Source organism: Mytilus galloprovincialis, chromosome 8 (assembly GCF_965363235.1).
Source record: "Mytilus galloprovincialis chromosome 8, xbMytGall1.hap1.1, whole genome shotgun sequence".
Lineage (NCBI taxonomy): Eukaryota > Metazoa > Mollusca > Bivalvia > Mytilida > Mytilidae > Mytilus > Mytilus galloprovincialis.
This window is the reverse complement of record NC_134845.1, coordinates 92,442,056-92,456,070: the sequence shown is the minus strand read 5'-3', so window position 1 is coordinate 92,456,070 and position 14,015 is coordinate 92,442,056. Positions and strand designations below refer to the sequence as shown.

The window sequence follows — 14,015 nt, the reverse complement described above, 5'->3', positions numbered from 1 at the left end:
ATGTCTTTTACACTTTTGAAAATAAGTAATTATCAAATATTATTAAAAGAACAAAAAAATATCTTTACATATTTCTTGAAGAATTTTATATGTGTAGCTCCTGTGTCTCTGACATTCTGGCTTTATATATACATGTGGTTTATTGCTTATCAGTCCCCTAACGATGAAGTTGAAGGGGACTTTAGGTTTGTTCTCTGTCCGGCTGTCTGTCCATACCTCAGTCTGGCAAATCAGTTATCCACACTTTTTTTCATCATGCTTGAAGATTATGATTTGATAATTTATAATGACAAGTTACAGATCAATTTTAAATTTTGTCCTGGTTTGATGATTTTGTGCAGAGTTATGGTCCTTGTTTGATTGGTCTTATTATTTCAGAGTCAGATCGGTGAAATGATGGTTACTATATTTTACCAGCACAGAACAAATCAGAGTGAGGTTTATAGTGTAAGTATTATATCTGAAGGAGGGGTGGGTAGTTCTTACAAACATTTTTTTTAGTGTTAAAACCAAAAAGAGGGGGGGGGGAATAAGACAAGTTAGAATCTTTAGAAGAATTACAACAAGAGTAAAACACAAATTATTCTTTGGGAGCATAATTAATTATAAGAAAGTTATCTTTATACCGGAAGAAACATATTTTCAGAAACTTGCTTTCTTTATCTGTGACGTCACCAAGCATAGTGGCCTTTTTTCATGACTTTACAAATAAAGAAAATTTGACATCATAATTGAACTTCAACCAATCATTTGACAAGAACATTTCTCTTCAACTTTTTCACATTAATATTTTCCCCCTTGTCTTGCAGGCTAAGCGTGGAGGTTCTGTTGGAGAAGCTGTAGAACACATGAAGAGGAAGTTTAGATTATCACTTGGACAGTGGGTCTTGTACGAGGTTGTGTATTCTGATGTTTTAGGTAAATATCTGGTCAAATCATTGATAATTTATGCATTGTCATCTATCTGTTTGACATCAGGGGTGAATCCAGCCATTAAAAAGGGGGTCCCAACCCAGGATAAAGGGAAAAGGGGGGTTCAACCATTCAAATGTATTGATCGTCCCCTGGGTTATCTCCCCTGTATCTTCCACTGGACAATGATTGTAATTTATTTAAATCATAAGGATTATGTACATAATTATTATGCCAATGATACATCAACTTAAACAAAAAAATACATAAGAGTGCAATAGATATATTTGTCAACTTCTAAACTGTCCCAGTCTTTAAAAGATGAAAATTGATTTAATCAAACAATCAAGGTTTTAAAAAAACAATTCTACATATAACTAAAACATTGACAACAATTGCTGACTAGGTTACTGACTTTGGACATGCAAAGAAAAAATTGGCGCGGTTAAACTGGTTATTCAAGATCCTACACCTTACTGCTTTTAAGGTCAATTGTCATTAGTTTTACGTTGATTATAAATTTCCGAACCTTATAATTCTACATTAGTATTTTTTGGGGTAATTTTAGAAAGACCATTACATCCAAGTGAGTGTCTGTTAGATGTTGTGATGTCTTGGAGCAATTGGGAAGAAGAGTACAGAAAAAATACACATCTTGTGATGAAATCAGCAGAAAGACTGTTACAACTTGATGAAGTAGTAAGTTTGACAGGGAGGGGGAGGGTGGTATTGTTAGATGTTTTTATGTCTGGCAGTACTGTAAAACGTCTTATTTTCACTGATACTATATTTCCCATTAAGTCCTTTCTAACCCATTTCATAGTGATTTAATTTATAGAGTTTCAATTTTACTTGATTTAGTTACATAAAGAAAGATCCCAAGTTTTCATTGTTAGCGACGATTTACATTTGCACTTTTTAGCTCACCTGGCCTAAAAGGCCATGTGAGCTTTTCTCATCACTTGGCGTCCGTCGTCGTCGTCGTCGTTAACAATTTTTCAAACATCTTCTCCTCTGAAACTACTGAATGGATTTGAATGAAACTTAAAATGATTGTTCCTTAGATTATCCTGCACAAAGTGTGTGCTTTGATTTTTGATCCGTCAAAAAACATGGCCGCCGTTACTTAAAATAGAACATAGGGGTCAAATGCAGTTTTTGGCTTATATCTCAAAAACGGAAGCATTTAGAGCAAATCTGACATGGGGTAAAAATGTTCATTGGGTCAAGATCTATCAGCCCAGAAATTTTCAGATGAATCAAACAAACCATTGTTGGGTTGCTGCCACTTAATTGGTAATTTTAAGGAAATTTTGCAGTTTTTGGTCATTATCTTGAATATTATCACAGTGTACAAGCGGACAGTGACACAAAACGGAAGTTGCTGATCTGTCCGACGGCGATCGGCTCGTTGTTTTTCAAAAAAATATAGAATATCAACACAAAGTGTCCCATAATGGATTGTTCAGCAGCTCAAGGTAAGTGAATAACTACAATGATGTATTTTTGACCATTTAAAGCTTATTTTATGCTTTTAGCATCAACCGTCTTTTTAAAATAACTCCTGATCATGAAGAGGGGTCAAAATTTTGCGATTTTTCGAGTCATAAATCTTAACAAAACTCCGAAAATTCAAACATTTTCAAGATTTTTAATCGATACATAGTTGAATAATCATATTCCGCATACACACACACAAGTTTGGTTCATTTTTTTTTATTATATTGTCACAATTGAATCTTTTCTATTCAAAGTGTACTGTCCGCCTCGTTGCCACCGTATGTTTTCATACTGTCCGATTCGTTGGTCATATTCATGATCGATATCTTAAGCAAAAGTAAGATTGAAACATGCAATTTATCCACATTTAAACTTTATTCAACACAGATACTGTCTATGATTATATATGGAAAATATTTATAGATTATATATTCAGCTTGGATCTCGTGTCAATTAAAGGGGGACATTGGTCACTCTTCCAGAACCTTTACTCATGTCTGCTGCTCGTATTCATCGTTTGCGGACCTTGTTGTTAGATTCTAACTAGGGTTCCCAACCCCGGACCCCCGACCGCCTGGATCCGCAACTGCCTAAGCGATTACAAATACATGTATTAAGTAACGTGAATGTATTCATATTAATTTATTTAATCGATGATTTGTACATATAAGAATTGAATAATAACTCATACAGAATAAATGCAAGTTATGATAAAAAATTTAACAAGAAAGGCTTCACCGCATACTTCATGTTAAATGTGTGTATATAAGTATTCTTACCTCTACTAAGGCAATAGGAAAACAAACTCATGGACCATTCAAGTACACCGTAACTTTTCAATTGATTCTTTTTGACTTGAATTCCAAGCCATGAGATTTGTTTGATTATTGGTGAAATAAGACGCAAACTGGGTGTAAGAAACTATTGTTTTGATTTTCTGTGTCAAACGTTTATAAATATAAAAAAGAAGATTTGGTGTAATTGCCAATGAGACAACTCTAAACAAGAGAACAAATTAAATGACACAGAAATGAACAACTATAGGTCACCGTACGGCCTTCAACAATGAGCAAAGCCCATACCGCATAGTCAGCTATAAAAGGCCTAGAAATAACTTTTGTTGCATGGTTGTATTTTTCATGAAAAGTTATTACCCCTATTTATGTTTTTGAGTGATAAAAATAACAATGTTCCACATGAATGTATGAATAAATATACCATAAAAATCACCTACGTGCCCCATTTTCCTAAAACAAACTAGAGAAACGTATATTAAATTTTCATGTGCATGCATTAACAATGCTTTTTATATGTAATAATCAGTAACATTTTATAAATGTTGATATTTCCTAGGAAATCGGTCATGAATGTGGATAAATTGCATGTTTCAATCTTACTTTTGCTTAAGATATCGATCATGAATATGACCAACGAATCGGACAGTATGAAAACATACGGTGGCAACGAGGCGGACAGTACACTTTGAATAGAAAAGATTCAATTGTGACAATATAATAAAAAAAAATGAACCAAACTTTTGTGTGTGTATGCGGAATATGATTATTCAACTATGTATCGATTAAAAATCTTGAAAATGTTTGAATTTTCGGAGTTTTGTTAAGATTTATGACTCGAAAAATCGCAAAATTTTGACCCCTCTTCATGATCAGGAGTTATTTTAAAAAGACGGTTGATGCTAAAAGCATAAAATAAGCTTTAAATGGTCAAAAATACATCATTGTAGTTTTCACTTACCTTGAGCTGCTGAACAATTCATTATGGGACACTTTGTGTTGATATTCTATATTTTTTTGAAAAACAACGAGCCGATCGCCGTCGGACAGATCAGCAACTTCCGTTTTGTGTCACTGTCCGCTTGTACACTGTGATTATTATAGATGAAGATAAACTGTAAACAGCAAAAATGATCAGCAAAGTAAGATCTACAAATAGGTTAATATGACCAAAATTGTCAATTGACCCCTTAAGGGGTAAATGTCTTTTAATGACAATTTTTCACAATTTGTTCATCATATTTGCTAACTTTAAAAAATCTTCTCCTCTGAAACTACTGAATGGATTTGGATGAAACTTAGCATGATAGTTCCTTAGATTATCCTGCACAAAGTGTGTGCTTCGATTTTTGATCCGTCAAAAAACATGGCCGCCCTTACTTTAAATAGAACATAGGGGTCAAATGCAGTTTTTGGCTTATATCTCAAAAACGAAAGCATTTAGAGCAAATCCGACATGGGGTAAAAATGTTCATTAGGTCAAGATCTATCAGCCCTGAAATTTTCAGACGAATCAAACAAACCATTGTTGGGTTGCTGCCACTTAATTGGTAATTTTAAGGAAATTTTGCAGTTTTTGGTCATTATCTTGAATATCATTATAGATAAAGATAAACTGTAAACAGCAAAAATGATCAGCAAAGTAAGATCTACAAATAGGTTAATATGACCAAAATTGTCAATTGACCCCTTAAGGGGTAAATAAGGCATTGTTTACCAGGTGAGCGATTCAGGCTCTTGAGAGCCTCTTGTTTCTTCTCTGGGAAGTTTTATTTGGCAGCAATAAAAAGTTTGCATTTATTTCTCCTCTTTGGACAAAAAGTACACTATTTGTGTTACTCCCCCATTTTATAGCAGTTGCTTAAATTTTACTGTTGAGAATAAGAAATATTGTATCACATAAAAAAGGTGGTGACAGTTGTTTGTCTTATCATTTTAGACTATGTAGGCAAACTATAATTTGTTTAGCGTTTTCCAAAAAGATTTGTCCTATCTGAGAGATGTCACTATGGATAGTTTCCTTTTGGCATTTCTTTTCAACTTTACAATAGAGGACAGTTTTAAATGATTTTTACCATGCATAAGTGAGAGCAAGCAAAATTTTTTTTTTTTTTTTTTCACAATTAAATCATCTTTATTGTACTAAATGCTGTGAAATATCATATTGTGTTATATGAAAAAGAAAAACAAAGTTGGGGTTTAATTCAAAATCTGCTAATAATTAGAGAAAATGAGGTATCCAATGGGGCCTCAGTGGTCGGATGGTCTAATTTGTTAAGCTACTGTAATCACCAACCTGTCAATACTGATGTTATAAAAGAGGGACGAAAGATACCAAAGGGACAGTCAAACTCAGAAATCTAAAATAAACTGACAACGCCATGGCTAAAAATGAAAAAGACAAACAGAAAAACAATAGTACACATGACACAACATAGAAAACTAAAGAATAAACAACACGAACCCCACCAAAAACTGGGGGTGATCTCAGGTGCTCCGGAAGGGTAAGCAGATCCTGCTCCACATGTGGCACCTTATAAGTTTCGAACCCAACTAATGCAGAAGAATTTGACCCTTATCTTAATGGGCTAGCAAGCAGTTTTTCTACGGAAGTTCAGTTATTTTCTACAGGGACTCCGTCTTCCTTCACCAATAAAACCTGGCTGACTGATCTTTTTGAAAGTGGTGTTAAATATCAATCAATTATCCAATGTATCTTTACGAAATATTTGTTGTATTTCAGTATGATCCAAACCATGCATTATTTGCTGAGTTCAAATATAAAGAAAAGAAGGAGAAATTTAAGAAGTTTTCTTTTGGATTTAACCAATCAAAATTGTCCTTGTTCAAGGATTTAGGGGTAAGTACATTGTTATCATTAACAGAACTGTGAATGTTCAAAGGTATTGTGAATTCAGAAATTATTGCAAATATTGTGACTCGGTGAGTATTGCTGTAATAAGAATTCACTTTCTTAAATCTTTTATCATATATATCTATATGCAGTTTTTTTTTGTCCTTTCTCTGCAAAAAGTAAAATCACAAAAATACTGAACTCTAGGGAAATTAAAATCAGAAAGTCTGTAATCAAATGGCAAAATAGAAAGCTCAAACACATCAAACGAATGGATAACAACTGTCGTCTGATGACAACTGCTGATTATAGAAAAAAGAAATATTATTCTGAAGGAAGAACTTTGTATTTAGTTCATTTGAATTAAGTTATAATCACAGATTTATTGTGGTCACAATCATGCACTTTTATGCTGTTGCAACATCACTGAAATTGACATTCACTGAAATTTTATATTGCCTTAATTTACCGAATTTACTGAAAGATGGTGTCGCAAGTTTTACAGGAACAATGTTGGAATAATCTTACTAATCCAAGGGTCATGAAGCTGTTATATTTGCCAGTCATGACCTAAATTGCAAGCTATTTGTCCTAAAATGGCAGATTTTGGATTTAATTTTTTTTTACAGAAATTGGATAATTATAATAACATGCCATCAAATGTGACTTGTTTTAATAATTGCTATTTGTTTTATTACAGTACAATACAATGCCTTCAAAATCGTGGCAGATAGAAGATATGCTTATATACTTTGGTGCTGATCCTAAGAAAAATGCTCAAAAGTAAGTCAATTATATCACTGACGGGTTTCTGTCACAAGGGAGCTTCCTGTTTGTGTTTATTTTCATTGATAGCTTTTATATTATTGTAAGCTGTAATATTAGATTGTGTAGATTTTATTAATTTGGTTAGAATGTTTTTTATTATGCATTTGTATGTCATTTTATGTATGATTAGAACAGGCACAAGTTTCATTAAACATTAAAGTAATTAAAAAAAGTTGTAGATTTAAGGTTAACCTTATTTTCTATGTTCTTTTCTGCTTGTGTTATGTCTTTATATTTCAGAATACTACTAATAAAATACGCTGAAATAAGAAAACCCATTTATTATAAGTGACTGCTGTTTTTGGCAAAATGTCAGTTTAAATTATATATAGAGCTTTTAAGAAAACACATTTTAAGGTATTGAAATCAATATTGCTAGGTGAGCTTCATTCAAATCTCAGATAAAGTCATACCTGTCAACTGACCCGGATTCTGCGGGTGTGACCCGAGATTTTCACAATTCTGAGGGATCACCCGGATCACCCGCCGGGTCATTGAAATAACCCGGAAATTCCGAAAATGACCCGATTTCATCCGTATTTCTTAGCCTTGAGATTGATTTTCATGACATAAGTAATATTCCTTTGAAATACCGGCAAATTCGTAATTCTTCAATGAACATGCAGTTCATCTAGCTATGTAAACTGTCAAATTAAGTGACCCATTAAGTGCATGGCTTCACTTGACAGCTCTGGTGTCAAACACACTGTTGATTAACACCAATTACCTTAGCTTTAGGTCGTAAATAAATTGCCCTGTTGTTTTACAAAGATATTTCAACTAAGAGTTACTTCCCCTTATTTGTCACCATTCAAAATTATTCCTTATATTTACGTTTTATGGGTGAAAAAGATTAAATCATAATAATATAAAATTCAAATACATATTGAAAAATAACTTTTCATTATTTTTATACCTTTATACAATTTTTTAAAAAAAGTTGAAAATTATTTTTTATATTTATACATCCTTTAACTGTATTACTATATTTTATCATGGAGAGATGAATGTTCATTCATGTAATACCTCTCTCTACATGGTATGTTTAAAGGCTAGTAGACTGATTTTACAAATAAATTTTAGATGATGACAAATGTAAAGGAAATAAGACTGTGATACACAAGTTAATAAAAATCTTTAAAAGTGTAATGAAATAATAATAAATAAGATTTAAAATGACTTAACCAAGTGAACATGCATTGATGTTTTGGTATCTTTGATATACATAATAAGAAAATGTACCATAAATACTGAAATTCAGCTCGAAAAAGTTCGTACGCATTATGACCTGAGATTTGATTCTTCAATGCAGGTCATGACCTGCATTTTCATCGTCACAGGTTGACAGGTATGTAAAGTCAGCTGAAACAATCTGTTCCATCCAAGTGATTTTGGTTTCGATACCTATCCAATTTTTCATTAGCTGTTGGTTAGATTCAGATTGACAAGTGACATGAATTTACAGCAGAAGATGATTCTGTAAATTCAGAAATAATTTATAATTGGGATTTTGTTATTTTAGTCTAAAATGCCATTTTAATTTTTGCAATTTGAGAAAAATACTGTGTTATTCATGAAAAAAAACTCGAAATGCAAGTTTAAATCCTTGTTATTATAACCCTGTCAAATTTTTAAACTATAAAACATTGCAATAATTTCTGAATTTACAATACCTGTTGGTAAGATTCAGTATGACACATGACAAAAAAATGTCAACAATGTATAAATATATTTTCTTTTCCTTTTCTGCATACTAGACTTTCTAAACCCCAAAATCTACAGTAAGTATGTGTACTAATATGCTTGGTAGACTAGTGGATATATCTCATGGTTTCTTGTGTCATATACAATGTGTTAGGGCTAATGGATCAAAATCTTTCCATATTGGATGTTCATATACAATATCTTTCCTTTTTCTGCCTATTTGCTTTGCAATATTATTCTTATAGTACAAATTTCTTATGGATTACTAAGTACAGGTCAACCACAAATTTAAATGTTCAACAAAGTAAAATTGGTAAAACCCTGAAAACAAATATCTATGGGAAAACATTTTTTTTACAAAGGAGTAGGTCCAGTAAGACCCCTTTTTGGCCCCAAAATATAGCAGTTTTACAAAATTGTTAAAATGTAAACTTTTAGTTATTTATTGGACAGTAGAATGCTTCTGCTACATAAATATGGGCTGTTTTTGACAATACAATGCACATAAATTGGGTACTAGCACCATTAAGTCATGCTAAATTACTGAAATCTTCACAATTTTAGCATTTTAGTTAAATTTTAGACGGTTTTCGTGTGAAACGAAAGTGGCCGCATTCGTGTTCATCCTTAATATTGAAATGTAAGTTGTATTTTATGATAATACATAAAATATATAAAGGTTGAGAATGAACACGGATGCGGCCACTTTCATTTTTGACAAAAACCATCTGAAAAGTGACATTTTTCGGCATATTTGGTAGATTTTTCATATTTGAGCTTGAATCGGGTTGTTTTTTAATGACTAAATCAGTTAAAATCTTTCACATAAACTAATTGATTCAAATGAAATAGACACTTAAGTGTTTAAAAAGTTGTCAAAATCTTTCCTAAGATGAACCTGAAATTTGAGGCCAAAATCGGTTCTTACCGGACCCACTCCTTTGTATCCGATTTAATAAATGAATCAACAATATGTGGCTCAGAAAACATCTATATAGATCTCATTAGAAAAAGGGTGTACATATTGTATAAGTGCAAAAGATATTAGTCACACTAGAAGCCATGAGTAAATCAATTTGCAGTTTTTATATATAATGATTTGCTGTGATTTTAATACTGTAAATTCATAAATTATTGCCATGTTTTTATACGACCGCAAATTTTGAAAAAATTTTCGTCGTATATTGCTATCACGTTGGCGTCTGCGTCGTCGTCGTCGTCGTCGTCGTCGTCGTCGTCGTCGTCGTCGTCGTCGTCCGGCGTCCGAATACTTTTAGTTTTCGCACTCTAACTTTAGTAAAAGTGAATAGAAATCTATGAAATTTTAACACAAGGTTTATGACCATAAAAGGAAGGTTGGTATTGATTTTGGGAGTTTTGGTCCCAACATTTTAGGAATAAGGGGCCAAAAGGGCCCAAATAAGCATTTTCTTGGTTTTCGCACCATAACTTTAGTTTAAGTTAATAGAAATCTATGAAATTTTGACACAAGGTTTATGACCACAAAAGAAAGATTGGGATTGATTTTGGGAGTTTTGGTTTCAATAGTTTAGGAATAAGGGGCCAATAAAGGGCCCAAATAAGCATTTTTTTTGGTTTTTGCACAATAACCTTAGGTTAAGTAAATGGAAATCTATGAAATTTAAACACAATGTTTATGACCACAAAAGGAAGGTTGGTATTTATTTTGGGAGTTTAGGACCCAACAGATTAGGAATTAGGGGCCAAAAAGGGACCCAAATAAGCATTTTTCTTGGTTTTCGCCCTATAATGTTAGTATAAGTAAATACAAATCTATGAAATTTAAACACAAGGCTTATGACCATAAAAGGAAGGTTGGTATTGATTTTGGGAGTTTTGGTCCCAACAGTTTAGGAAAAAGGGGCCCAAAGGGTCCAAAATTAAACTTTGTTTGATTTCATCAAAATTGAATAATTGGGGTTCTTTGATATGCCGAATCTAACTGTATATGTAGATTCTCAACTTTTGGTCCCGTTTTCAAATTGGTCTACATTAAGGTCCAAAGGGTCCAAAATTAAACTTAGTTTGATTTTGACAAAAAATGAATCGGTTGGGTTCTTTGATATGTTGAATCTAAAAATGTACTTAGATTCTTCATTATTGAAGTTTTTTTGGTCCAGTTTTCAAATTGGTCTACATTAAGGTCCAAAGGGTCCAAAATTAAACTTTGTTTGATTTCATCAAAAATTGAATCCTTGGGGTTCTTTGATATGCCAAATCTAACTGTGTATGTAGATTCTTCATTTTTGGTCCTGTTTTCAAATTTCAAATTCTACATTAAAGTCCAAAGGGTCCAAAATTAAACTAAGTTTGATTTTAACAAAAATTGAATTCTTGGGCCTCTTTGATATGCTGAATCTAAACATGTACTTAGATTTTTGATTATGGGCCCAGTTTTCAAGTTGGTCCAAATCAGGATCTAAAATTATTATATTAAGTATTGTGCAATAGCAAGTCTTTTCAATTGCACAGTATTGTGCAATGGCAAGAAATATCTAATTGCACAATATTGTGAAATAGCAAATTTTTTTTTTAATTAGAGTTATCTTTCTTTGTCCAGAATAGTAAGCAAGAAATATCCTATTTGTGCAATAGCAAGAATTTTTTTTAATTGGAGTTATCTTTCTTTGTCCAGAATCAACTTAAATCTTTGTTATATACAATATACAATGTATATACACTTTTTACTACCAACTGATAAATTTAAATAATCTTTACCATTCAGTGATAACAAGCAGTTTTTTTACATCTTAATATTTTATGATGTATTTAAATGAGTAGTTATTGTTGCAAACTCCATTAGAAATTTGAATTGATATCAGTTTTGAAAAAGGGAAACGGGGATGTGAAAAAAAAGTGGGGGGGGGGGGGGGGGGTTAAATTTTTCTCATTTCAGATTTCATAAATAAAAAGAAAATTTCTTCAAACATTTTTTTGAGAGGATTAATATTCAACAGCATAGTGATTTGCTCAAAGGCAAAAAAAACCTTTTAAGTTCATTAGACCACATTCATTCTGTGTCAGAAACCTATGCTGTGTCAACTATTTAATTTTAGATTTAAAAAGTTTGAAGAAGAAATCTTTAATTGATTTGTAAAATCTTGGCATTTGTTTTGTGTAAAAAAAACCCATGTAATGTCAAAAATTTGATCACAATCCAAATTCAGAGCTGTATCATGCTTGAATGTTTTGTCCATACTTGCCCCAACTGTTCAGGGTTCGACCTCTGCGGTCGTATAAAGCTGCGCCCTGCGGAGCACCTGGTTGTTATTGCAAAAAATGTGACAAGGTTACAATCTCAATGTCAGATTTAAACTTGTGTTTTGAAATTTTTTATATGAATTAAACAGAATTTTTCTCATAATCGCAAAAATTAAAAATTGCATTTTAGTCTAAAATGACAAATCGCAATAATAAATGCACACAATAATTTCTGAATTTACAGTATTCAGTTAAACAAAGCAATTTGTCTTTCTAGTTTCTTGTTTTTTTCTTCATTCCTTTTGCTTCAAGTAAATTTTTTAGAATTGACCGTGAAATTTTAACTTAAAGTGTAATACATTTTGAAACTTTTTTTTGCATCGAAATTATCCTGTTCAGTAATTTTACTTATGCTAGTAAAGTATGTTTTCATTTTGACAAACTAGTAATGAGGACATATATATGAGCTAAGTTCAAATGTTCATGTATATTCAGATAATTTTAGTCAAAGGGTCAAAGTTAATATTTTGTCAAAAGTTTATGAAAATCAAAATAATTTAAGTCAAGGTATTTGGTACCCTTTACATTTTGCCAGACTCGCAGTCTTGTGTTTTAAATTGTATAAATCAATAAAGTTCACTTTTTCATCTGTGATATTTGTATTGTCAGTTTAACAAATGTCAATGAATCGTGTGGTTTTGATATGAGGTTGTAATAACTATTGTATGTTTAAAAAGATAATCTAGCAAGAAGGAATTTTTTAAAACTGGAATAATTTTGAACTCTGGAAAGTAGATAACAAAAGTAAGATTAAACTAACCTAACTAAATTTCAGAATGGACTAACCAAGCCCCCATCCATGCACACATTTTCATCAATTATTTCTTATCAATTTTCCAATAATCAAAATTATTCCAGATTCAAGTAATTCCTTGTTTATAACTCAATAACTTTGAGGAGTTCATTTGATTGGTGTTGTAGTATATAATTAGGTGGTCGGCAATCTGTATCCATTATGAACTACCAGTGTAGATTATGGCTAACACAATACTATAACAGAGAACTTTTAGTTATACCCTTTGTAGTAAAATGGATTTATTTTAGTGGGATACCAATTTTCGTGGATTTCATATTGAAAACTGTTGAAACAAGAAAGTTACAATTTTTTTATCAAAGATTTATCTTGGACATAAAACACATAAAAATATCTATGAAAATAATCCTCACTCCAGGAAAATTGGATTCACAGTACTTATCTTATTTAATAAAAATAAAAAATTGAGAATGGAAATAGGGAACGTGTCAAAGAGACAACAACCCGACCATAGAGCAGACAACAGCAGAAGGTCACCAACATTAATTAAAAACCTAATATTTAGAACTGGGAAGAACTTTTCTTAGTTTAGAGTCCAATACTGACTTAATTGTTTATTTATAATTATTGTAATGCATTTATGCTGATAGATTTCCTAAGGTTTTAGAAAACCTAAAGGATTTTTCAACTACAATCCCATAAAAGGACAAAAGCCATGGAACGATATCAAGCAGAAGAACTGCTATTGCTATTTTTCTATGCATTGTCAATGCTCATGATACTTTGCTTTCTCACGCTACTCTCTAAATCACAGTGGATTAGCTTGGAGATATAGATATTGCTCAGAAAGATGAAAGGAAAATTAAAAAAAACAAACTTTTAAATAGAATTTATAATTTTTGGTCATTGTTCATTGTTGTGAATATTGGGTTTTTATCTTTTTTCTAAGATTCTTTAAATTTTCAGCATGGTCAGGGTATATGAACACAATTTAGCACAATTTTACAAAATATTTAAGTGAATAATACACACAGACACCATATATGTTAAACAAGTCTGTAAATATAAATTTTTCTTTCTTTTCTTTTTAAGGTTTGCCTTTTCATTCTTTATAAAAGGAGAAAAGATTGGGTAAGTTTTTGATAACAGGAATAATATTTTCTTGGTCTTTTTATAATATATCCATTGTTTAGTATCATCTTCCTATCTAACTGTAGAAAAAACAATTTAATGTGATATTTGACAAGTTGATACAGTTTCAGATTCATCGCTCATAAACTCATGCTCACCTAAAAAGCTATAAAGGGCCACAAAATGACTAGTGTAAAACAATTCAAACAGAAAAACCAATGGTCTAATCTATATAACAAAAAAAGAAACACTTATG

The 14,015-nt window shown here is 31.7% G+C and overlaps 1 protein-coding gene across 8 annotated transcripts in view; it reads left to right on the top strand.

The window, feature by feature from the left end:
• The window catches only part of LOC143042841 (arf-GAP with Rho-GAP domain, ANK repeat and PH domain-containing protein 1-like), a 100,570-nt gene that overhangs the window by 82,206 nt on the left and 4,349 nt on the right, over positions 1-14,015 (top strand). For all 8 annotated transcript variants that reach the window (XM_076215319.1, XM_076215317.1, XM_076215314.1 and 5 more), the window contains 7 exons: positions 379-447; positions 810-918; positions 1,481-1,611; positions 5,950-6,066; positions 6,761-6,843; positions 8,646-8,669; positions 13,721-13,759. In XM_076215319.1, the coding sequence (XP_076071434.1) occupies positions 379-447; positions 810-918; positions 1,481-1,611; positions 5,950-6,066; positions 6,761-6,843; positions 8,646-8,669; positions 13,721-13,759 (572 nt within the window). The remainder of the gene's footprint in view (positions 1-378; positions 448-809; positions 919-1,480; positions 1,612-5,949; positions 6,067-6,760; positions 6,844-8,645; positions 8,670-13,720; positions 13,760-14,015) is intronic.